At 40.4% G+C, this 26,534-nt stretch overlaps 1 protein-coding gene across 3 annotated transcripts in view; it reads left to right on the forward strand.

Moving 5' to 3' along the window:
* Window positions 1-232: 232 nt before the first annotated feature.
* cdh4 (cadherin 4, type 1, R-cadherin (retinal)) overlaps window positions 233-26,534 on the forward strand; it is a 288,822-nt gene continuing 262,520 nt past the window's right edge. The window contains exons 1-2 of one of the 3 annotated variants that reach the window (XM_024269844.2): window positions 233-672; window positions 1,554-1,665. In XM_024269844.2, coding sequence (XP_024125612.1) covers window positions 355-672; window positions 1,554-1,665 — 430 coding nt within the window. In that variant the 5' untranslated portion in view covers window positions 233-354. The remainder of the gene's footprint in view (window positions 673-1,553; window positions 1,666-26,534) is intronic. The other 2 variants (XM_024269841.2, XM_024269842.2) reach the window with 2 other exon arrangements.

Genomic DNA, 26,534 nt, shown 5'->3' on the forward strand with positions numbered 1-26,534 from the left:
ACAAAGCCCAATTTCTGGACCAAAGGATCATGAAATGGAAATTCGATGATCACACAATCTTCTGATATTGCACTTTATTTCACTTAAAGGTTTTATTCACCACCAATCTGTCAGTCTTCTATAGAAAGAGGCAAAAAGTTAATACCTCTGCGCTCTTGCTGTTCTGGATCAGGGCCAGAGAGGGTAAGTGGGGTGTGAAATAGACTCCAGTTAGCTGATGGACACATGAAAGGGCTCGGATGGTTGCTTGTCACTCACACAGCCAGAACCGCCTCTGCTCCATCTGAAGTCAAAATATGAATCTAAATAGACTGGAAAATACATTTTCAGCGAATAGATCCCTAAAGTGGCATCATGACGGCGCGCAGGCAGCGCGCACCGCCTGCCTTGATCCACGCTGGGGTAGGAGGGGTCGTAGTGACGCCGTCATCCAATGGGCTCTGGCTGCTCGGGACCGAGCGCAGCATCTCCGTGTCAGCAGCACTTTTGCGCCAGACAAGTAGGGACGTTCTCTCGCTGAGCGGCCGGGGAGGAAGCGCAGGAATTACTGAGGTGTTCATGAGGAAGACGGCTCCTCTTTTCTTCTTTTTTTCTCTTCTGACCGGCGGGTTCGCAGAGATGGACGTCAGCCGCGTCATCCTGGCGTGCGGCTTACTTGCGGGCGCATCCTGGGTAAGATGAGTTCATTCCTCGTCTCCACGCTGGAAGTGCTGCACTGCTGTAGTGTTTCCTTGAGCCGTGCAGGAGCTGCGGGAGCTCTCCAAAGTGGCGGCGCAGCGTCCTCTTTGCCTCATTGTGTTGCGCCATTGGCGGTAAAGGAGATGCAGCGGAGCCTGAAGCTGCACAGTTTGTGGGTTTTTATCCCGGTCCAACTGGTGCAGAAAAAGTCACAGAGTACTCGGGGGCTCCATCCTCTCCTCCGTCGGCTGCAGTGCTTTATTAGGACTAGTTTCTGTGCGTAATTCTGCTCAAGTCGCGCCTTGAGGCTGAAATTCAGACGATTTCTGTAATCATCTGTCAGTTTGGTCACTTGCAGCTTAGTCTGGTTCTCAGACTTTGGTACATCGAGGACAGACATCCTGCAGGGTTGGAGTCATTTTACTCCTGAGGAGAACTTGCTGCAGTGAGTCAGGTGGATCCCTGTGAGCGTTTCTCCCTCACACACACCAGGAGCAGAGCATGCACAGAATGTCTCAACATGAACAGTCTTTCTCCACAATGCGGAGAGCCTGGCGATTGCTGGCACAGCAGTGTTGATCAGGTTTGGATGATGATCATTAAGATAATGCATTCCATCTTTGTGCAGCACTCCAGCATGTCTCCTGAGACTTTGCAGTGATGCAGAGCAGGTGTCTGTAGTCCCAGATGTTGAGTTTGATGCTGTGAAACATGCGGCCTTGCGAAGTCAATCACTCACTGAGGTGAGGAAGACTGTGAGCTTCAGCATCTGCTCGGAAAGGCTGTGAGATCAGCGTGCGAGACTAGATTAATTATACTCTTTACCACTGCTTACCAGGCTTATTTTCCATTTTTCTCCTTTTTTCCTCCCTCAGGGGAGTAAGACAGGCCAACCCCCAAAGACTTCATGCAGACCAGGCTTCTCCCAGAACTTCTACACGGTGATTGTTTCTGGAGATGTGCTGCACGGCCAGAGCATCCTCAAAGGTGAGCCTGCTCGGCTTTATTGACTGATGTTTTTTCTTTTTTTTTTGCCTCTCCACTGATGTGTCCACATCCCACTGTGTGTGGGGGTGTGTGTGTGTGTGTGTGTGTGTGTGTGTGGAGGGAGACATATAATGTGTCTCCATCCCTCCAAAAAGGTCAGACTTGATGCTAGTGTTGGTTGTGCAAAACAGACGCAGGGATTCCTGCGTGCCGAGTGTGGATGGCTGGCTGTGATCTGACAGCAGGTGTGGGATGCATTCTGTTGCAAAGCTGATGGATGAGCACCAAAATGACGCTAAGTGCAGTTAAAATGAACAATTTTACTTTTTGATTAACTTAGCAGTGAAAGACAAATTTACATCTCTCCATCTGTGCTTCTTGGAGCCCAGTTTTTTTTATTTTTACTCGCTTCCTTACGCTTTTTCATTTTCCCAGTTTGGTTTACTTAAAGAGAGCTCACATTGGTTTTTGTCAGCCTCATTTTTTTCTAGTCCGTGGACTTCACAGACTCTGGGGTTCTGCCGCTTCCTCTGAATCTCATCTGTAGCAGACAGAGTGCATAAATGAGTGATGAAGAACACCTTGAATTGGTGTGCTTATGCTGACAGACTGCATTATTTCCACATCTTTAAACCTGAGTGTGATGAAGTTACACCCTGGATGAGGGGAGGGGAGTAGAGGGGAGGGGCATGCCGTTACTACGCTTCATCCTTCTGAGTATTTAACACGAAAAGGACTTGAGTTAAAACAGTCTTTAGCGTTCTCGGCTTTCTCTCGCCGCCGTTGTTCACGGGTAGCAGCTCAACAGCAGCACACAATAAGGAAAGCTCTCCCCTGACACATTTGCCTTTATAGCCAAATATTTTTCCATTGTTTGTGAAAGACTGTTTGCCAGAAGGAAATGGCCTTTTTATTGCGACAGCTGTTTGAGCACTTTCTGACTCCAAGCGTTACAATTGAATTATTCCGGAGGTTGTTTTGTTATTAAAGAAGCTGACAAGGACAGTTCAGCTGGTCGGTGGGGGACAGGATTGCCCGAAGGGGCCTTGGGCTTAAGGTTTGTTTTTGGAAACAGGCTGAGGCACCCTCACTGATCCAAAGAGTAATAAAAGAGGGAGATGGAGATGGCATGCTGGATGTTTGGTCCTCAGGGAGGCAGCACCATCCTCCTCATGCAGCCATGAGAGTGTGCTCACACTGATACATTTGGTTTGCTTCAAGTTAACCAGTTTCACTTCGAATACACCCAAGTGGACCCTGGTCTGAGACCAGGAACCGCTCTCGAACCCATCTTTCTTGGTTTGTTTCCTATCGGACTGAGCTCCAGTTTGCTCTGAGATTCCTCAATCTGAATAGACTCCATGCTCGGAGTGGAACAAATGGAGAAACGTGGAGCAACAATGAGACACAGCAACTCACTGAAATTTGATCAAATGAATGCAGGCTGATTAAAACAACTTTTAAGGTAATACAGATTGTTTCTCACACTGTTTTCCCGACAATCTATGAAGCTATGAAAGTACAGTTATCAGTAGATATGTAAAGATATTAGATACGTATCAAAAAATCAATCGGGCAGTGGGAGTAACAGCAGTATCGGCTAGAGATATAAAAAATAGATACTTATTGGAAATTGATCGACCAACTCCAGTATTGTTTGAAAACAACATATATGAACAAGAATATGTTGGTCAAAAAGTATAAAATCACTCAAGATGAAAATAATCGATTTCTGTCAAACTGCAGTTTCTCTTTCTGTTTTTTTTCTTGTGTCTTTGTCTTTCGATGTACATGCAATGCAAACAAAAAGACATCCAATCATAAGCTTACTTCTTCAATACCTGAATATATTTCTCTGACAAATGCCATGCATGATCATTTACAGCTTTAAATGCCACATGAATAAGAAAATATCTAGATTTGAGAGTTTTTCATAAAAGAATCGGATTGTGTCGTATGGTCAAAAAGTGTGTTTTGTTTTTTTTGCTTGTTTTTTTATTTTAAAATCAGTGCATTTCATAATTTCTGTCATGAGTTTGAAATAATTGTATGTCATACTCTTCTTCTTTTCCATTCAGCTTTTCCCTTCAGGGGTCACCACAGCGAATCAGTTTCCTCCATCTAAGCCTGTCTTCAGCATCCTCCACTCTAACACCAGCCACCTTCATGTCTTCATTCACTGCATCCATAAACCTCCTCTTTGGTCTTCCTCTAGACCTCTTTCCTGGCAGCTCTAGACTCAGCATCCTTCTACCAATATATTCACTGTCTCTCCTCTGAACATGTCCAAACCATCTCAGTCTGGCCTCTCTGACTTTATCTCCAAAACCTCTAACATGTGCTGCCCCTCTGATGTATTCATTCCTGATCCTATCCATCCTGGTCACTCCCAAAGAGAACCTCAGCATCGATTGTATGTCATACTCTATGCTTGAAATAAACCAATCAATCAATCAATCAAAAAGTTAGTTGAATCCTTTATGTATTGATGCAAGAATCATGTATCGAGGTGCGTATCGAATCATGTGAGAGGGAAAGATATCGGTGTACCTTCATAGCCGTCGTCTCCTCAGTAACCGTCTTGCAGCATGCCTCCACCGTAGCAAAGTAGCAAACCTGAAGCTGATTAAGATTTGTCCTGACAAGTTTTGCAAAGTATAGGACTTCCATTATTCTTTGTCTCATTCATTCAATGGCCAATGACTGAAGAAATCTTTAGTTGCATGTTTTTGTTTACCAGCAACAGAAATGTCTGGTTGACGGCAGTCTGAATACAGACCAAATGGAAGGTTCAGGACCAAATTAAGTGGAATCAGTCCGGACCAACAGACTTTTCTAGTCTGAATACACCCTTAATTTTAAAAGAAGTCACAGCAAACATGACCTGCAGTGGTTTGAAATACCTCATGCATTGGATCTGCTATGATCAGGCTACCTTTGCTTCCAGTTTATCCTGCTCTGTGTTAGAAGTTTTACGAAAATCAATGGGAAAGCCATGCTGTCCTCCCCCCTGGCTGTTTAGAGGGAAACGGGCTCCTGCAGCTTTAGCCCTCCTGCAATGATTAATGTGCAGACGCTAATCTCATTGGAGGTCTGTTTTCTATAGTGGTACACAAAGCTGGATGAGGCTTTTAGTACTGACGCCACTGTATGTATAACCTGAAACTGTCACTTCATGGAAAATGAATGGAGCATGAAAAGAGGTGGAGGGGGATGGGGGGGTCTGGGAGGCTGCTGAGCTGGGAGGGGGAGCTACCGGACTGCTGCTGGTTTTGGCTGCTGTCTCCCAGGAGAGATGGACAGTGAGGGATGGGAGAAGGATCACAAAGCTGTGATTCCTGCAGATGCAAAGTGAACTGCACTTTTGTTTCTCGTCAACAAACTAGCTGAGCTCTTCACTGTTTCCTGCTGAAGTGAAGACAATTGTTGCTTTGTTTCTATTTCAGTCTCTTTTAGCATAAAACGAGCAAGCTAAGTTTTATGTAGTTGTATTGTTAACCCCTTGACGCCAGAATTTATTTCCAGCTATACAGAAAAAAAAATCCTTCATGTTTTTGCTTTGAAGTGGAATCTAAGGTAATATGATTTTGGAGCCAAATAAACATCAAGAGATGTAATGAAGGTTTTTAAAGAACTGTCCCTGCATGTTCCTGCTGGTCACACTGTTTCTCTGGTGTCAGCTGCTGTGAGTGCCAAAACAGACGCTGGATCACACTTTCTGCTGCTGCTGACAAGCCTGTTAGACACAGGGAAGTCATTAAAAGGTTTAAACGTGTTCTCTCAAGAGTTCACGTTTATTTTTACTCCTTTTTTGCATCAGGCTAAGAGTTTTAAAGACTTGAATGATTACATTATGCATTTGATGCTTCTATGAAGTTAGTTTGGGCCAATTATTGTGCTAAAAATCTGCATGTCTAGAAACGCAATTCATTTTTTGCACAGTTGTGCTGTTGGATCTTTAGCTTTTGAAGCTTAAGTTTTTTCCATCTGGATTTCCATGAAAAGAGCAATTTTGAGTTTAATCTCAAACAATTTTAATTGAAAACACAAAGTATGATCTGGATTGAGGATATTTTCAACATGACATCAAGCCTGTGGCGGTTAGACCTCGCCAGGGCTCAGCTCTAACAAGACCGCAGACGAGCAGCATTCGACAGAAGTGATTTAGTCCACTGATTAAGTCGCAGCAACTTGCTGACATGTGGGAGGAATATTGAAAAAACAACAAATTTTGACTCAAAGTAGGCAGAGAATCATTGAGGGAATCTCAAACCCTCTTTGGGACATTTTCAGTTAGGAGTCAGGAAATTAATAACTGGTTAGGAAAGTAATGTCATTTCTAAAGAGTTGCAACTGTAATTTTGCCAGGAGTTAGTGTAATAGTTGAGAAAAAATCATTAAATACAAAAGCAAGTACATTTAGATTTAAATGACAGATTTTTGTCACTCTTCTCAGCAGTTTTCCCAGAGAAGCAGAAGAGATTAAATAACTTTGAGCTGGTGTCTGCAACCTGAGTTTCCTGTGGCTCTCCAGTTAAAGAAATATACAAAGTTTTTTTTTATTTTAAAAAGTAACTGTAAAGTAAAAAGAAAATTAATAAAGTAAAGCAAGCTAACTAAAACTTTAATTAACTAATTCACAAGAAATGAAAGAATCATGCATATCACTCAGTGAGACTCTTGACTACATTACCCATAATGCTCCAACAACCCATCAAGTGGTTTGGCGCTGTGGTTTGACAAAGCCAGACTAAAATATTTTAAGAGTTTTGAGTGTTATGGACTGCAGAAAATCAGTTTGAGGTTATTAAGCACAACCTGAATGAAGGTGTACAACATTTTAAGCCAAAACGTCTACACTTTGAACAAATTTAAGGATATTTTTTGTTAAAAAACGAGATAATCCTACATGATGCAAGATGTCTTTTATTTTGAAATTAAGTCATGTCGACTTTTGTCAAGTTATAAACTATTTCATATTTTGAAAAATAGGCAATTTTCTCTTTGTTTGTGAACAATTTAATCTCAAAAAGCCCATAGATTAATTTTAATTGATCAGAATAGTAAGAACATCAAGGATAATAGTGTCCTATTCTTTTAAAGGACTTTGTGGCTTCTACTGGGTTACGGTTGGTGATAAATTTACCCAAATGACTCTTCAAGTGTTGAAGGTTGCAGGCTCCTGACCTAGTGTCATGCAAAAAAAGCATAATTTCAAACATTTGCACGTTGAAAAGTAATGACTTTGTTGAATGTTTAAGACCCTCTCATGACAGGCATGAAGCATCACTGATTCACTTGATCTGTGTGACCTTTGAGGTCTTTGGGCTGAGCTTTAGATCACTCTTTCTACCAGCATGGCTCAGCTCAGTTTAAATCAGAAATACTGCAATAAATTCAGAAGAATGGGTGTTAAATTGTGGCAGTAGACTGAGTTGGTTAATAAAAAGTCATGGAGTGAGTATAGAGAATCATTGTGGATTTTACACTGGCTGAAATGTTCTCCTGTATTTGTCGGTGTTGCAGTAGATCAGAGGGGACTTCTGTCTGAAGACAACGTTGAATCAGCAGTATGTTGTGCAGCATGTGGTGCAGTGCTGTGTGTTTTGTTGTGGATCTTATGCAGGCTTCTTCTTTGCTTAATTAGCTTCAAATTCTCCAGACTGACCTCAAACAGAACCGGCTCCACCTTCCGATCGCTCAGTTCTGCTTCCCCATCAGACTACTTCTTTTCAGCGCTGCATTTCCGGGTCAGTCTGCCAGCTGAACTGCCGGGTGTTTGGAGCTGTCCTTTACCTCCTGTCTTTTCATCTTCTTCTCACATCTTCTACAAGCACTGAATAACAAAAATCAGCACCGCTTTTCTGGCAGAAAAAGGAGACTGAAGTCAACTCTCAGTTCTGTTTTTTCTTTCGGAAGAGCTTGTAGTCAATGCCTTGAAACCTTCGGGTCATTTGGGGACACTAACATGAAATTTAAGCTGCATTTAAAGGTTTTAGAATCGTCTGTTGGGGAGGGTTCATTCTTTGATCTTCACCTTTTAGCTGCTTATCCTACATTCAATAAATGCTCTTCATAAACACTGGGAAATCCCACTACGCCCCTCTTTTGATCTTTTTTAAAAGCATTCCCAAGTCTTTTAATTAAGATGATACAGTTTTTAGACAAATTAACTAAAACTTGTTGTTTTCTTTGGACATAGTATCTGCAGAGCGGCAATAGTTAATGTGCCTCTAAGTTGTAGATGGGACTGATCACACAGTGTTAGCCTTCACATACGTCCCAGTATCCTTGTTTTCCTCCCGCTAGCTTACAGCTCCTCACTCCCCCAACCTAACATTATTATTAGCTATTATCAGCAAAAATATCGAGCAAAATTGAAGCTATTCACCTGTGCAGTTTTGAGGCAGATACCAGATCAGACGAGGAAAACAAAGACATTAATGGATCTTTTTGTCTACAAGCTGATGCATCAGAATGGAGTGGAGCAGAGAGCTTGTGGAATGACAACTGTAGCTTTCGCGTCACTGCTGTTAGCTTTTGCCAACTGCATTTGGTCTGCTCCTGATTTACAATGATTCGATGAAAGAAATACACAGAAATGCTATTTTAAGTTTAACTGTCCTCCATAATCAGAAAAGGATGCAAGAACATGTTAAAAACACCAAAAACATGTTTTTTTTTTGGAGTAGCAACTGGAACATCTTCCCCACTCAGAAGAGAATCCAAGTTCTTTTGCCTTCCTTTTATTTTTTATTTTTTGGTCACACTGAAGCATATGTTTTGACCATTGGCCTGCCGTTTTTTGTGCTGCATATTGGCGTAGTAGTTGGTGCTCTCGCCTCACAGTAAGAAGGCTCTGGTTGAAACCCCATTCTGGACTTTTTCAGTTGGTGATCTTAAGTTCTCCGTGCTTGAGTTTTCTCGAAGGGGACCTGGTTGCAGACAAGATGGCTGTCAAACACATCATTAAACTAATCATTAGCCAGAAATGGGTACGTTGCAACTGAATTTGGGTATCTATACTAGCGAATTCCTAACCCTAACTGTAACCGTCACCCGGTTCTGGTGTTTTTTTTCTTCTCAACTTTAGTTGAGGACTTCTGGCTAATGAGCCTCTAGCGCCATCTTGGGGCCATGTTGTTGTCTGCGGTGAGGTCCTCTTGGGTTTTCTCTGGGCATTCTGGCTTCCTCGTACAATCCCAAATCATGCTTTGTCAGTTAATTGGTGAATCTAAATGGTCCCTATGTGGTTCTGTAACCCCACAACAGACTGGCCACCAGTTAAGGGTGTACCCTACCTTTGCCTAACAACAGCTCCAGCAGTCCTGTGGCCCCATAATAGATTCGGTGGGTTCTGAAGATGGATGGATGCACCATAATGACCTGTCACTACCAGCAGTTTGTAATGAAACATATAAACGACACCATAATCTGAGATGAGGGAGGTGTCCACGCTGACACCCCATGAAATGCTCGTTTTTTAAGGACAAAAACAGGATGGAGGGTTCACTGACAGGTTTGTCTAGGTTTGCCTCACCTTTAATAAACAGCTGATAGTGATGTCATGAGGGGCACAAACCCTCTGAGGAAGACTGCAGGCCAGAGGTCAAAACATGTTGAGATAAACTACATCTTCATCCTTTAATTTGACTAACAAAAAGAGAAAAATGTGTTTCCATTGAGCTCATAGCAGAAAGCACACAAAACTTAATGTAACATTTTATGATGTAATTATAGGTTATAGTTGATTTAAAAAAGATTGATTTTAAGTCAAAACATGTGTTTTTATCCTGGTATTTCTTTTACAATGTTGGTAAATTTAAATACAAGCACTAAAAGGTCATTTGGAAGTTGTAATGCATCATTCATTGGTCGATTTTTCTCTCGCTTGATAGGTTAAAAGGGCCTTTATGGGTTTGTGGTTGACCATAGAAGACCTTTACTTAACATACAATCTGTGCTGCAAAGTTGTGCAGAAGAAATCCCTCTATGCTCCCATGGAAATGTTTGCCTAGGAGCCAGGTCACGTTGGGAGGGGGAGGTTTGTGGCACTAATGCAGGCAGAACAACTACCAGCTCTGCAGTGAAGGACCATGCAGATTCCTGTTTGGAGAGCTGAAATCCTGAAAAGAAAAATTCGACTGATTGCGCTGGCTGTGTAAATCATCACCTCGCTCCAGGAGCCTGAACAGACATGGAGGAGCACAGAAGTGAAAATGAGACCTGATTTGAGATGAAATTGACTGCAGTTCAGACATGATGGGGTTTCTTTAATGTTGCTGTCAACACACGATGAGCTTTAACCCCTGACCCCTTTGCACTTCTGCAGACAGTGAACACGTGATTTTTTTAAAGTTTGCTGGGTTTAAAGACCCACTCCAATAAAAAAAAAGTGTGTCAAACACTCTGTATTAGCTCCAATGCTCTTGGTGTCGGGGGGTTAGATTAAACTCTCGGTCTCAAGTGTTGAAAGAGAGGCGGGGCTTTTAAACTGGAGCTGCAGAGCATGATGACGTGAAACTTCTGAAATGACATGGGACTTACACAAGTTGACCAATCACAAAATTCAACAGTAATATTGTGTTTCAACCTGTAGGGGGCAGCATACAGACACTTAGACTATAATTTCAGGAATTAAATAAGTTTATTTAAGACCAACATACAGCATTTTTAAAGTCTCATTCATAGAGATTAATAGCCAGAAAAAGTTGATTTACTGTTTTATTACCCTTTAAAAAGAAAAAGAAAAACTACCAATTTGACACCAAATTCACCCAACTTATGTTCACCGTCCCAAAGCATATTTTACCCACAATATCAAATTCAAGACCACCCAATGAGCAGAAAACTGCCCGATCTGGCGACACAGCTGCTTGCTCCGCTCCCTTCTGATGCACCCACTCGCAGATAAAAAGTTACATGAACGTCTTCACGTTCCTCGTCCAAACTAGACTCTGTACGGCTGAATATTGCTCGGCAATTTTGTTGCACCACTAATGTAAGCTTGGGGTTGTGAAGGACTGGAAGCTAGTGGGAAAGAGTGTAAATAAAGGGATGGTGGGATATTATCTGAGGCTTACTTCCCACCAACAGTGCTCTTACCACAACTTGGTGTCAAGTTCTGCCGCTCTGCAGGAACTATGTCCTAGAAAACGATTTGTTTTTTAAAAAAATGTTACTATCATAAATGAAGGACTACTGGTAATGCTTTTACAACAGATTAAATATGATTGGAGTGGGACTTTTTTGTTCATAATCCATGTTATAAAGTTTTTTTTCCACTGGTCCTCATTTGTTCTCATCATTGTGAATCTTACAAATTGAATCTGCTTGATAAAAAAAAAAATAAATAAATCCCCACTTTGATGTCTCTTCTTGCTTCCGTACCCCATGCTTTTAATGTCAAAGCTGGTTTTGTGGGCCGTACAGGAGGAGTGGGTGCATTTGAATCTAAAAGATTTATTCAGGGATGACCCCCTCCGTCTTTAGCTGAACTCTTTTTGGTGGCTCTCCTCTTGTTTCATCCCATCACCAGAAGTTACATGAACAAAATGACTTGTAACGTGACCTCAATTAGAGCACAGTGGAAAACCTGGCAGAGAGCCATATCTGCTTTAAAACAGCCAGCTTTGAGTTTACTGCGCTGTGGAGAACTTCTGACTCCTAACCGCCTATCTGAAGTGACAGAGCTTTCATAAGTATGTCCAGACCCAAGAAGCGCGAGCGTGGGGGGGATTATGTTACCAGGCATTTGATAAGCAGGATGCCGTTTTCCTTCTGACTCATGAACGTCTCTCTTGTCCTCCAGAGAGTCTTTCATCTCAGCAGCCAGGACCTGCAGTCTGTGTCGAGCTGATAGAATACAGGTACAGAAGATGAGCCACATCATTTCTCTTTATCTCGCCTGCCTTCTTACCAAGCCAGGCTACGCTCCTATATCCCTCAAACTCCCTACAACATCACATACACGCTGAGCCAATTCCATCAAGGAAGCAACCCAAGATATAGTACATTCCACTGCACAATGCTTTTCATTTTGTTTTGTAGTCTTTTTTCTGCGCAGGTAGTAAGTAAAAATGGGGGTTTTGACAGATGGGAAACTGGCTGCCAACGGAAACATTATTGTCAGGGCTCCCATGTGGATTTTATTGCTTCTTGTGCCCTGATCTTGTCTTCTCTGCTCCCTCAGTAGGCTGCTTTCAGCTGAAGGCTGATGGTCAGCCTCTTAGTGTTTTACAGCAGCAAATGGGCTTTTCTCGCGTTCTCCTCTAGCACTCATGGGTGGGGGGGTTGTCATTTTTTTGGCCACTGCATTCAGATGATGTAAAAAACATTCTCAGACAAATTGGAGCGCTATAACACGAAGGATGGTGCTAGTGGTGTTATTAAAAAGTATCTTAAAAAAATCTAAATATCAATAAAATGTCGTATTAAGCTCATTGTGTCTGAATTTAGTGGAGGGTCATTATAACTGTGTTTATGTTACTTTAAAGGAAAAAAAATCACATATAAAATAAATTACAAGCGTGTTAATTAACGTCAATAATACAATTAGTGCTGTAATATTTTGTATGCTACAAAATTGGCTCTAAACATATAAACACGCCTCAAATTTGTGGACACAAAAACAGCCCATTTTTAATAAATCGAAATAAAAGCACAGCAGCATTCCTCAACAGGAAATGGCTTAAAACCATTATGAATGTTTTTCATTGTTTAACTTTATTACCACTAATACAATCTGTTTTTGCATTTCAAGGGCTGTAGAAAGACTCTTGTTTGCTAAACTTATGCAAATGCGCAAAAAGCACTTATTGTAATAAGAATTCTACTCTGCACAAAAGTCATGCAGGAGTTTAGAGCCTTTCTTTGTTGAATAACATGTCAGCGACTGCTGTTTTCATTGAATTGAATACAAGTATACAACATTACTCACATTGTGTCCTACTATTTGACTTCTGCAGCATTAAAAGACAATGCATGCATCATTAAGGCTGTTTCTAATGTTTTAAGAGCAGATGGCTGCAAAACCCCATGCTCTAATCGCAAGTTTTTAGCAAGTCTTTCTTAAAACATCCGTTTTAAAGTTTCCTGACGTCTTTGTCATAAAACAGTAACTGCCATAATTCTCAAAAATGTCCCACTTTTCTTTCTCACATGTGAAATATGTCAGTACCATGTTCAAAAAGCTTTTTTTATAATAAGAAAATTACAACCAAATTTGTAGTCTTGATTCAAATTACTTTGTTTTTCCCTTAAGTCCTTTTGTGAGTGGAACTCTGGTGGAGGTCAAACATGAATCTCTGGTCTGCCTAGAAACATGATGAATCCTGTTGTTCATTAAAACTGCATTTTTATCAGTTGTTTCAACTTTACTGGCCTCAACTTACTGTTATTCAGCCTGGTTTATTTTTCAATTACAATGGAGTGTCACCTTGACGTGGGCGGGCCCGTTGAAACAAGGCAGGCAAACACAGACACCTCCCGTCAGTAAATCCCGTTGACCCTGACTTGGCTTGGATTGAACAATATGCCACCACAGGGGAAATGCCCTAAATTTGAAAGTTAGCACTTATTGAAATGCACCACTTTTGTGTGAATTCAGACAAAAGCAAACCAAGACAGCTCTTGACAAAACAAAAATGTTGTCACTTTTGGCGATGTTTGGAATTCGTCGTCATGCAAAAATGTGAAAGTTTGTGAGTTTTTTTCTCATTGCCACTAAACATTCAGTTGTTTAAAAGTGAATATAAATTATAATATTATAAGCATTCAGGACGAATAAACTAGTTTAATGAATCAGTGAACTTTTCTCTTTCCTTGTCTACGCCTGCTTCAGCTGCGAGAGGGGCGAGCCGCCTCAGGCAGCCTCAGCTGTGTGTCAGGAAGAGCAAAAACACAATGTGGTAAACATCAGTCTGTGGAGCTCCTCAACAACTCCAGAAAAAAAGTAGTTTGTCGTATTGTCTCTCTGATGAAGAGTTGCTGGATGGGTCTGAAAGCTCCATAAATACCTCTTCCGACGTGCCGAGAGGAAAACGGGAGTGTTGGCAAAAAAAATTCAAATTTTGCTGCTTGTTGGATGTGTGTCTCATGGGAAAACAGAACAGTGGTTCAGTTTCATCACTTACTATAGTTTGCAGCTGATACAGGGTTTTACGCACCATGAGAAACAATTTGTAAAACTGTATTTAAAAAAAATAACAGAGCTCCTTAAAATCCAGAGCATCTTACATTTGGATTAATCTGGTTGTGCTTACTGAAGTGGAATTGATTTTGAGAGGAACATGGCGCTCTGTCAAAATGTCAGTCCTGTTTTTATTTTTTTAATCGTTGCAAACACGTCTGGATGTTTTGTGAATACGCTAACCCAGCTATTGTATAGCGTGTTGGACTATTTTCCTTTTTAATGTGTTCCAAAATAACATTGGGAGTTGTGTGTAATTTGAACACACTAAAGTGTCTAATACTTCTAACAAACAAGGTCTAGGCTATGTTTAAATTCTCTCCCTACTCTCTAAATACTCAAGAATTGTACAGTGCAGGATTACTTCATGTCCTGGATTTTGAAATCAATTTGGACACCATGCTTACTACGTTATTTATGAATTCACTGTGCTATGAAGAGGAAATCTTACATGGTTTATGAAGAAAAAATTAAACTTAATTAAACAGAATGCACGGTGGTCTGTATTCGCCGACCTAGTGAGCATAAATGTTAACTGTTTTTTTGCAGAGATTTCTAAGAAATCTCTATTGTCACAAACAGGCAGACAGCTGGTTCCACGTGCAGCAGGTTAATTAGTTCAGACAGGAACTAAGTACAGCTAAAAGTCCACAAAGCTAAATCAGGTTTAGACTTTCAGAGGTCAATCATAAGCATAGAAGCATCAAAGACGAGACTAGAGTTGTCAGGGTCCAGGCAAGGGTCAGAGCGGCCGGCAGGCCACCAGAGATAAAGCAGGGTCAGGTACGCAGAAGATCGAGTCCAGATAGAAACGCTCGGTAATGCAGGCAGGCTGGCACAAACAATACTTTGCACTGAGCAAGGCTCTGTACAGTGCTAACCCTTCCGCTCTCTTTGGGGTCCACATGACTCCATCCATGTATTGATGTGTGATTTCTTCCATGACAAATGTGGTCAAAGGTGGACAGGATTTTATGTCTGCCATGGACATTAATGAAACTCAAAAATCAATGATTAAAAAAAAGTTCAGCGCACTGTCTTATGGGGTCCAGATGACCCCACTCATAATGTTAACAAGCTAAGGAGAGTGGAAGGGCTAAAGTATCATGTGGTTGATTGTCTGATTGGAGTCAGGTGAGCAGCATCCAGGAACTGTGCGCTGGGGCTGCTGGGAGATGAAGCGCATTCAATACTTTCGATACGGCTCCTTCCGGTGCCAAGAAGAGAATTGATAAAGTTGCCAAGAAAAAGTTACAGAGAAGACGATTGATAAAGACTGACTGATGGACTTATCTCTGACTCTTTTGTCTCGCCTAATGAAATAACCATTCATTGATAATCCACTGCGCCCTAACAATAATACAAAAGGTTAGTTTCCATTACAGATATTGTGATCTGAACTTTGTGGTCTTTGTGTTTTGATGATGAAAACTTTTTTAGTGCTTTTTGCTGCCATTTACAGTTCACATGCATATATTCCACTCACCAATCATAAATGCTATTCCAAATTAAACTAGCAATGGCACCAACCTTGTCATTTGACCACACATCTGGCGTTTGTCGGTCACTGTTGGAGTCACTTTCTGTCCACAGGTAATAAAACCTGCTCTATTTTCTTTCTGGAACAGCTGCTTCAAGCCAACAGACTGTTGCCCGGACCTCACATTCTGCACCTCACCGTGTGTCATGGCGGAATATGGCCCACATTATGTAACCTTAAATAGTATTTGTACTCAGTAAGGTGACATTTTGCTCTTAATCTACATTTCCGGACACGATAAAGACAAGCTAATTGTGTTGTGACTTGGGACCTTCAAACAGAGTCAACCACGATATAATCAGACCTCAGATTGCATCTGCAAGAGCTGGAAGCCGTGTGCTAAATTACTGAGGGAAGTAAAAGGGAAAAATATGCTCTTAAAGAGGTCTTTGCCAAGGATTTAACCGATAAGAAAGCTGATTGTTTTGGATGAGGACCTGGAACTGTGTTTTAAGAACTGAGAGAAGGCCAGTTTAGGAGATATAATTCAAAGATGAATGTTAAATTGATGTTTCTTATTTTGCAAAAACTGCCTTCCTAATTACAGTTTAGCCCCCCTCACTGAAGCTTTTCTTACATTCATAATGAAAGGAAGTCCTTTTAGGAAATTAATTTCCGCTTCACTACAGAAGATTTGGTATTTTATGAATGTTGTTTGAATGTGTTACTGGAAACCCTTCAAAGCCGACCACCCTCACTCACTTACAATCAATGTATTAGCACTTTGCCTTTCTGTGCACTTTAACCATCTTTGGCCTTGATTAAGATGCTGTTGGATTTTCCGTGCCGTTAACAAACCATTTTCCCCACTTGGCTTACCTCTGCTTCACCTTTCAGCTGTAGGTGTGGGTTACATCGGTTTCCTCGTCGGCCTCTTCGCAGGATTTACATGTATCTGATTATCAGTCATGTCTTCAGTGTAAAAAGGTTTTTGTTCAGCTCCACTTATTCACTTTTAAACTATAATGCCCTATTTGTTTTGTCTCAAGGAAAGATGTCTCTGGTGCAACATTTATGATGAACATTAAAACATTGCCACATCACATTAATTATGTGAATATCCTTATAAATTTGTGATAATATTACAAGTTAGGATGGTAGATGAGAACAGAAGCACTTACAGAGATGACCATTTACTTTTAATAACAAGAGCTAAGAACTGTGAAAGAAGTTTACTATTTAAAATGAGAAACACATTTCAAAGCATTTCTAACAGTCATTATAGCTAAATTTGTCTGGAAAAAATACAGAAATAGGAGCTGTGAGGGATATGAAGTACAGAAGAGACCAAATATATAAGCATTATTAAAACAGAATTAGGACAAAATCCAAATCTAAGATACACCATACCCAGGTTGATTTGAAACTGTCATTATGAAGCCATATATTTGCACATAATGGCAGGATTTTTGGTTATGTTTTTTATATTTTGATATTTATTGCAGTTTTGCTTTTATTTCAGTTTACACTTGTGACTTTGATATTTTATACTGATTTATTTTTAAAAATATATCTGTTTGTGGTGCTGTTATACTTACATTGCCTTTTTCTTCTTCTATTATTATGGTATTACGCCAGTATTAATATACTTGTTCTTTATTTGATGTATATTCAGTACAGGTTGCTGTAATTGGCTAATACACATTTTTATCTTCCAAAAGTCTCTGTTCTGTGTTTTATTATATACCTAATTAACAAAAAAATGTGTATTTCCAAAATGATTCTATGATAGATTTTAAGAAAAAAGTATCTGGGCATCAATTTTGGTGATTCTAGACCTGTAATTACTTGGTACTGGATTGATACCCAAATTCTGAGTATAGCCCACCCCTAGTGAACAGAAACTGACATTTTTGTGAGATTTTTAAAAAGCAGAAGACTGTGTCATTTGAGGGTTTTTTTTTCAGCTCACAGGTTGACATCCATGAGTCTTCTATAGGTCCTGATCTGTATTATTTGGCTTCTCTTTTACAATATTTGTTTACCACTCTCAGAAGTAAACAAACAAGGGTCAAGTGCTGTTCTTACTTGTATGAACACAAAAGTGTTCAAACTCGGGTGAGGAGTTTGCTTTGGCTCTTCTTTTTCCTTCAGGTTTAGATAAATGGTCCAAAACATGTTAGATTCATGTTTTTTCTTAAATTGGTTAGTACCCTGTTTGTGCCTGTGTTGACTCCTACAGAAGGATGACCTGTTTGGTGGGAACTCACGCCAGCTTCAGCCCTTCTTCGACCCTGAACGTGATGAACTGGGTGTGCAAAATGATTTAATGTTTACAGAGCAAAGAGCTATGGGAATCTCCACCTACCCCAGCTTCCTATTATGCTTCCTGATTCAGAGGCTCAATGTGACGTATCGCTTCTCACTTTGCTGATGAATTACACCCAAGCAGTTTGACCTTGTTCTGCCACTTTACCTCACATGTTCGCCGGCACTCGTATCCTCAGTGTGCGGTCCTAGAAGTGATGAGAATCATGGCCGAATCAAAATGATTTACGTCTGGCATGGCTCAGCCCATAGATCCTTCTAAGCTGCTGCTAAATGCATCTCCAGAGGCTACTCGGTTCTGCACTGTACAGCCATTTTTTGAAACCACAGGGCCTTTGCTATTCCGTTGCCTTAATTGAAAGACTGTGCTGTCAAGTTGCCTTTGTTCTACAAACTCTAATATCAAAAAGGTCCCTCACCAGAGACAGGCTTGTGTTGTGCTTTGTCCTCGGGATTAATTCAGCTTGGAATCTGTGTTTGATCAGGGCGCCTGCAAGCACTCATTTTTACCATATTCTCTGGTTTTAATGTTTAAACACACTGTTAGTCATTTATATTTAAACACAGTATATTATGCACACCGTGTGTGCTTTCCTGTGTGTGTATGCAGCTGTAGGTTGTGCTCCACCCAAAGGGTGATTATCTTAAACGGAGAAATTAAAGGATTACAAACCAGCTCGGTAATCCAGCTGTCAATCTCATGGCTCATTAGTACGCAAAGGAGAGGGATGAGAGAGAGGCTGAGATTCAGAGCACGCTGGGGAGCGGGTGGGGGCCGGGGGTAAATGTTACCTGTTCTTGGTTGTGAGGTTGTAAACTGGCAGGGAAGGAAGATTTTCCGTTTCTTTGTTATTTACCAACACGGAATACAAACACAGAGATGCAGACATCAATTAAGGGATGAGGCGAAATTTCTCGCAGATTCATAAACCATCATTTATTAACAAATATTTCTCTTAAGCATTTTTTTTTTACAATCAATCCTCTTCATAATTCACAAAAAAATAAATACATTTCTATCGCTTTCTTTTTAAATGATAAAATGTAAATTTGTTTGCATTATTAATCCACATCTTTAGAAGTTGGATCCGTTAGTGACCCCAACACATAAAACAGATGTATTTGGTTTAAGGAGAAGTTTGATTCTTTTAAAGATCCACTCTGATGTGTATACATGTGTATATATCTATATATATATATATGTATATATATATATATATGCATTTCAGCATGTTCTTGTCATATGTTTTCTGACGATGGATGACATATATAAAGAAAATTAAGCTTGAAATTGCGTTTCTGGTCCCACTTTCAATGCTTTGATCATCAATGAATGAAAAGGAAAATTTAATATATGCCACAATACCATGCAGTGATCCATATGTTGAGGGGGAGCATAAGGGCGGATGTTCATTTCCTGACCTGTTTTTCAGCTATCAAAATAATCGTCAGTCATACATTGTTGACATCACACAACAGAGACGCTCGTCTCATCTGTGGCCTTCCTCACTTTGTGTGAAATCGTGTGGATTCAGTAATATTTAGAGGGAGTTGGACTTTATTACTGGGTGTTTTAGTTTTTTAAATTGATGTCTCCTCTGCTATGGTACTGCCAGGTTCCTGCCAGCTTGATCTGGTCTGTGCAAAGTTACTGGTATGTGCATAAACAAGCTTGAAACAGATTTGGTGCCAATGTTTGGTGGAGCAGAACGAAGTAGAGGGTTGTATCTGGATCTCATTCAGAATGTATTTTGGTGCTTCTCGCTGTCATTTTAACGGCATCAGCAAAGAGGAAGCTTGTATTTTTTTTCCCTGTGTTTATAAGTTAGTTTGATGAACTAAGTTATTAAGTTTGAGCGAATCATTCATTATGTTTGACCCCAGTATCATTTTAGTGACTTTGCAGGACTAATGTGAAGGAAGTAAAAAAGTCATTTTAATTGGGATTTAATGTGCAACCATGGCAACAGCTATCTAGCTTACACATGGGAGCATCTCATGTTTAGGACAATGAAACCTCTGAAACCTCCCTGAATAGGAGGCAAAATGGAGAACAAAATCAAAGGAGGAGAAACTAGAGCAGGGAGGTTCTAGCCATGTCCTACCTTAAGTTATACCCTGAAGTCACACTGGTCCATCTAAGGTGCATCTGTGTTGCATCATGTGGGGAGTCTAGTTAGTTTACATTGTCTCTGTTGTGTCTCTAGTCCGTCCCCCTTCCCCCTGGCTCTTGGAGGAGTGGTTTGTCCTGACACCCCCGTGTTGAGTAGTTCGTCCTCTCTTCGCTTATTCAATACTTAGGGAATCTGGCCCATGCTCTCTCCTTCTTTCCTGAGTTCTTGTAAAATGCATGTTTTGTGTCACTAATGGTGTTATGTTTGTGTACTTCCAAAATGTAACTTTAGTTGGCAAAAATGGACACTGGTGTTATTTGGGGTTTTATCTGTGGTGTTAACATGCATTATCTCGTGGGTATGTAACCTTGAATATAAAACAAATGCTATAAAGTTTATTCTGAAATTAAAATTGAAGTTTTTACTTTGAAACCTGAACTTGTTCCTTTTTTCTCTGACTTTTTGCCGCCACACTGACGTATCAACAGAGTGGAAATAGAACTCCTGGGTAAAGCTTGCGTTGTGTTGCAGAGTGACGGGCAAGACATTACTGAGGGGGAATTCCTATTGATCAATGAAGACTTTTTTTGTGTGTCAATGCAACCAACAGGGACTCACTGCAGACATATGAAAAAACCTTTAGTAATAACTGCGATTATAGGTGGATATGGACTTTCTGGGAGCCAAAAATGGGCAAACCTTTTCCAGGCAAAGAGGTGGTCTGCACAAAATCTCAAGGTTGTAGACAGCTTGGTGAACCTGTAATGCAAAAATGTCAATGCACATTTTTATCTACGGGTATGCTGCGAGCAACAGGTGGGAGTGGACATCTATGCAACTTGCAAAAGTAAGTAGGGATGAGGTAGGTGAAACACAGGCGTGTTGTAGATACAGGGCCTGGTACTTCTGTTCAAGGGATCGTACTTGCTCCTTGAACACTCCTTGCATGCAGTCTAATTGTTAGTAATTAGGAAATTAGACAATCCGAGCGAAGTTTGTATAGGCATCCTGTGGCCATCCTACATGCACTTAAGTATCACATATACACCCTTTGGGCGTGGTCAGCAAGGAGCCAGTACTCACACCTCACAAATAAATAGTATCCTTACAAATACTTAACTTACCACACGCATGACAATTGTATGTTCCATTCTCATGACATCTCTTAAGTAGGCCATATGACCCTCCATGACCCAGACAATCCAAACACCCTCAGTACCAATGGAGGTCAACTCACCACAACTTTAGAACAACACAGCAGCAGTTTTGGGAATGCAGCACTGTGTCTTCCATTAGGAACATATATCTGATCTGTGAGTCCAAACATATCTCTTTACCAAAAAAATGAATGCAGACTGAATGGAGAGAGAGCGGCTGAAAGGCAGGCCCAGAAATAGCTGTGCTTTTTAACATGAAGTGGTGTCATCCATGTCCTTGCTGAAAGAGCAGACCTGCAGGCATGTCTTCTGTTGGAGCAGCAGCATCAATGACTCAAAAAAAAGCTGAACAAGTTGATGAAGGCTGTGTCTGTGCTCCGGAGCCCCTGTTAATCATCCTGCAAAGATTAGTGTTGCTAAAGGTGCACAGTGTAACAGAGAACACTGCACACCCTCTATTTAACCCGTGGACCATTTCAAATAAACTCTGACCTCACAACAGGGATTCAGGGGTCAAAATTGACAGCCATGTTGGAAGGAGTTTACTCAAACGACTCTGCCATTTGGGAAAAAGTGCAACTGGGAGGCCCAGAGTAAAATTTAGTTTTGTTGGGTCTACACAGTCATTCATGACCCTGACCTCATCTGTAGCTTTTTCAACTTTGCTTAATTGATGCTAGCATTCTACAAAAGTCCAAAAATTGTCATTGAACACTGCAAGCAATTTGATCTGATACATTGCTAAAGAGAGGGCAAAAAATAGGTGTAGGTTCTGTTTTAACTACTTGCAACTTTCTAACTTGTTTTTTGAGTATTCTTTAATATCTTTTTTAATTGTTACAAGAGTTTTGGTATTTCTCTAATTTTTTATCTCTATTTTGCTCTGGGCTTGTCCTAATTTTGCTTTTCTCTGCTCTTTTGGCATGTTTCTTTCTTTTCCCCCCCAACATGGAATCAAGATCCACCATTTATGTAAATGGAACCACTGCTGTTCAAAGCAGAGGCTAAGTTCAATAATTCTACATCAAACTCAAGACGCTATTTTTAGTTAGTTAAACTTCTCTCCTCTCAGTTTCTAAGAAATGGTTCTTGTCAGTAATAATAATGTCACACTGCTAAAAAATTTAAATTTGGAAAGCAAAACAACAATCCCATCTTGAAATTTTCAAATCAATTAAAAAAAGAGAAAGCTACTCCTCCGACAGGAAGCTGCTCCTCTGAACAGGAAGATGCTCCATCGACAGGAAGCTGCTCTCTATTATTTATTTAATGAATTGAACACTTCATAACATCATGTTTTAAAATGGGAAGTTTTGATTCCACCCTACTGTTTTTAATGGTTTTACCTTTTAAATTGAATGAAATTGAGGGGAAAAACTGTAAGTTAATGTCAGGATGAGAGATTTGTTTGAGGGCTTACAGCAAATTGAATCGAATTGATATTGGATCTTTAAAATGAGGACTAATTCAAATTAGACACTTTTTTATTGCCTGTCTGCTGCCCTTTTGTATTCTAAATGGAAAATGAATGAAAAGCAAACATGGCTTCTCAGCGTCATCGGGATTTGTTGGCGTGTTTGTGTGTGCGCTTCAGATTAGCCTCAGTGTTGAAAGATATACAGCATCTCTGCCATTTTCCAGCGGGCTCTGAGGCCCATAAAAGAAGCAGTTTGGGAAACGATGGCCCCATAAAAGAAAATAGAAACACAAATCCTGACTCCATCATGGAATGAAGAGGGAAATTCCATCTCCTGTGGTGGAGTCACTGTTTGGATCTGATTGTATCAATTTGCTGTCTATTTTTGAGCAGGAAAGTGGACAGTTGGTTTAGTCCTTCTCAGTGTCTCTTCATGCTCACTGCTGGGACATCTTCCTTTTGCAGCTTCCCTTTTTTTTCAATTTAAAACATGCAATTTTGCATTGGATGTGTCATTATAAACTTGCATTAAGAAAAAGAAGCTTGTTTTGTTGAAAAAGTGTAACCAGGGAACTGTTCTCTGCAGGGAGCTTGCTTGAAAGTGCTCACTCTGGCCAAGATTCAAAAATGAAAATATGGAGCGATGCTCCATCCTGTTGTGATGCAGATTTCTTTGTGGGAGGATGACAAATTTGCAAATATGCTTTGCTGACCATAAGAAGATTCTTTTCGGCTGTTCTAATAAACAAAATTCTTTTTTTCCTGTTCCATCTCATCTTTATCATTTATGTCAAGCAGGAATTAAACAAATCCTTGTGTTTACTTCTCACTTTGCTGTCTGTACGCGTTATCTTGGCTCTGTTTCTCAGATTTTTTTTTTATTCCAGCAAACTACAAAAATATACTCGTCTGCTTTAGAGTGTCATGTATTCAGACAAAGCAGGTCAAACAGTAAAGCTCGTACCCCATGCTTATACTGTAATACAGTTTAACACCTCTGCAGAGGTTAATTCATCACGACACAGAACCCCTTAGGTATCGGCACAAATGTTAAAAGTGTCATTACGCTATTAGCTTTGACCTCTACATGGCTTTTTTTTTTCTTGTTTGCAATTATTCACCTGCAGACCTGCAGGGAAATTTGTTCTTTATCTTCACAGGAGTGCACACAATCATCAAAAGCCAAGAGACGATGAATTCTGATCAAGAGAAATCTCGACAAGGAAGCGTGGTAGCCTGTTTCCTGTTTCCCTTGCATAACAGGATGCAGTTTAAATGCTAAAAAGCTTAATGGCTAGAATTTCAGTGATTTGTTGCAGCACAGAGGAAAATCTGGGATTCAGAGCTACTTTTTTTTTTTTTTTTTGCTGAAATATGGGAGCAAATCAATACAGCTCTCCTATTTGCGGGCAACGTGCAATGCAGGCACACGCTGGCAGCATCGATCACAGTTTCAGGGGAAACAGTTTCCTCCTCTGCTTCACTCTGTCTCTTGGAGTGCTTCTCCTCCCCTTCTCTTCTTTTGTGTCTTTCCTTTCTGTAGCCTCATTTAGGCCCTCAGATAAAAATAATAGCTCTGAGAACCAGCAGAGAAGGGTAAGGATAGAGGGTTTAGCAGTGTTGGTGACAGTGTTTGTGCTCTGATGCACCACCCAGCAGTAAGACAATAAGAGGTTGAGTGACTGTGGCTCCTGGGAATGGAAGCCCTTTTATTGCCATAAGCAGCAATTTAGCAGGGCTAAAGGAAAAACGGATACAGACTTATTACTGTGTCATCATGATTACAGCCACCACAGGGCTGCGGCAGAGTGAATGATGGCTGTTCCGTCCTGGCATCTATTTAAAGCTGGCGTCAGATTTATAGCTGTGTAAACCACTCCAAGATCAAGGCTAATCCACACAATGACCCTTCAGAGTGTGAAAGATGTTTCTGCATCACCGTTTTGATTATTAAAGGTGGGAATTTGCATACAGTTGCTCAGGTTGCCGCTGTAGCGGGTCATCTTTTGATTTGCAGCCTTCAGCCGAGCACTCAAATGTAACCAAGCTGATTCCTAAACAGCTTGGAGCTGCACTCTGAAGGTATCGTTAAGAAGCTGAGATTTGATGTCCTGGTTGAGTAAACGCTGCTGCCCTGCAGGGACGCAGACCTGCTGCACTCCACTTACCTGTGATGAATAAACATTCGCCAGCTTTCTTTTAATTCACATGATGGCTTTACTGCCTGATTAGCATCCCTGTTATGCTCCAAACTTGTGAAGTGCTTTGCTTTAACCGCACTGATGTTATTTTTAACAAATAGCTTTTCATGCTTGGGCTGGGTTCAGGGCCTGCAGAGCTCATTATCGTAGAGCTCGGGTGAATGTTGGCAACAAAACAAGACCCTCTTCCACCTTCAGGCCCTGCAGCGTGTGAGATGAAACACGAGGAGGAGTTGGAGGAAGGCCTGAACATCATTACAGTTGTGCGTGTGATGAACGTTGTAAGCTGCACCACTGTCTGCACTGGCAGCCTTTCTTAGTTTGCTGTGACTGACACAATTGTTGGAACATGTAAGACAATAGCAGTGGATAGCATTCACAAACTCTGGGGCATTCTTTAAGTTTTGGGATCAGAATTCTGTTATAATCTTTCTGTTCCGATAGATCATTTTTATTGCTTCACTTTTTTTGACAAACATTTTTATGCATAAACATTGATGAGCAGTTTTACAAAACAGCAAGAACATTCCCAGCTTGATTCATGTAAATCTCTATTGTCCAAAGTGTTGCGTCTATTCATGGTACATTGAAAAAAATAAAACATTGGATCAAATATCAAAACTTTCAAAGTTTCACTTTTACAGTGTAGAACTTCATGCCAGAAATATTTAGCTTTTTGCTTGAAAAAAAAAAATATATATATTTTTTGTGGTATCGTGTTCAAATGAACCAGATTCACCCCCTCTAGCTCTGCCCCTGGTCTTGAAAAACATAACAGTTATTAAGTTTTCCAAGACCAGGGGCAGAGGTACAGGAAGACCAGAGGGGGGCAGTAAAAAGTTTTTCCCTCCATTCGTCCCCCAAAATTTTGGGTCAACATTAGTTTCACTATTAACAAAGATTAAAAAATGTCAATACAAACTTCTTAAAGCATTAGAAATAGAATCTCAGCTAAAGGAAATGTAGGTTTAATTACAATGGTTCTGCAGGGTCCTTAAATTCAATGCCTGACAGCATTAAATGTATGAATTTACAAATAATACCTTAAATAGCCTTACATTTTTAAATTTGGTTCCAGAGCCTTAAAAAATGTGCTGTTTTTTGTTTTTTTAACCAGCTCAGTGGCCTTGTGGAGGAGTGTCCCTCCTGAAACTGGAAGGTTGTGAGTTCAAATCCCTGCCAAGTCATACCAAAGACTCAGGACCCAGTGCCTCCCTGTTTGACACTCAGCATTAAGGGGTTGGATTGGGGAGTTAAACCCCAAATGTTTCTCGAGCACAGCTGTGTCTGCAGCTCACCCCTCCCCCAGGGGATGGGTCAAATGTGGAGAGCAAATTTCATACACCTATAGGTGCATGACAACTAATGGGACTAGACTTTAACTATATTGTTTATTTGTATTTCACATTCAGAAGTACTGTGGTTTTGTTAGTTTACGCAAGTATTGTTCTGAAATTCAGATTTCCTTTTTCTTTGTCAGTAGGGCTGGCAAATAGTCTAAGAAATTGGTCTTCCTAAGGTCTTAAAAAGTCTTAAATTCAACTAGAAAATTTTGTAATTAAAACTGTTAGAAATATGTTGCTAAAGTGTTCTGCCCTCCTCCGCTTTGGAAGAAAACAGCTAAAAAATACTTCCAATTACAAAAAATACACGTGTGTGAGCAATAAAGCAATATGCTTAGATGACATTATGTTTAAAATAATGATACATCTACTGAACACATCTGGTGGCAGAGGTAAAAAAAAAAAAAAACTCAAAATGTCTGAAAGGATTTTTTCATTCTAATGACTTAGACTTAAGTCTTTCTTTTAGCTCGTTTGAATTCAGTGTTCACACCGGTGTGCACACTTAACAAAACTGAGTGGAGAGTCGACAAATTCAAAGCCACAGTTTGAAACCAAAAGAACCGACTTCCTCAAAGTCTGACTTTTTTTCACTCTTCCTTCTGATGGACGGCACTAATCTGTTCAAAAAGACTCAAT

The sequence above is a fragment of the Oryzias melastigma genome, linkage group LG5 (genome assembly GCF_002922805.2).
Source record: "Oryzias melastigma strain HK-1 linkage group LG5, ASM292280v2, whole genome shotgun sequence".
In the NCBI taxonomy this organism is placed as follows: Eukaryota; Metazoa; Chordata; class Actinopteri; order Beloniformes; family Adrianichthyidae; genus Oryzias; species Oryzias melastigma.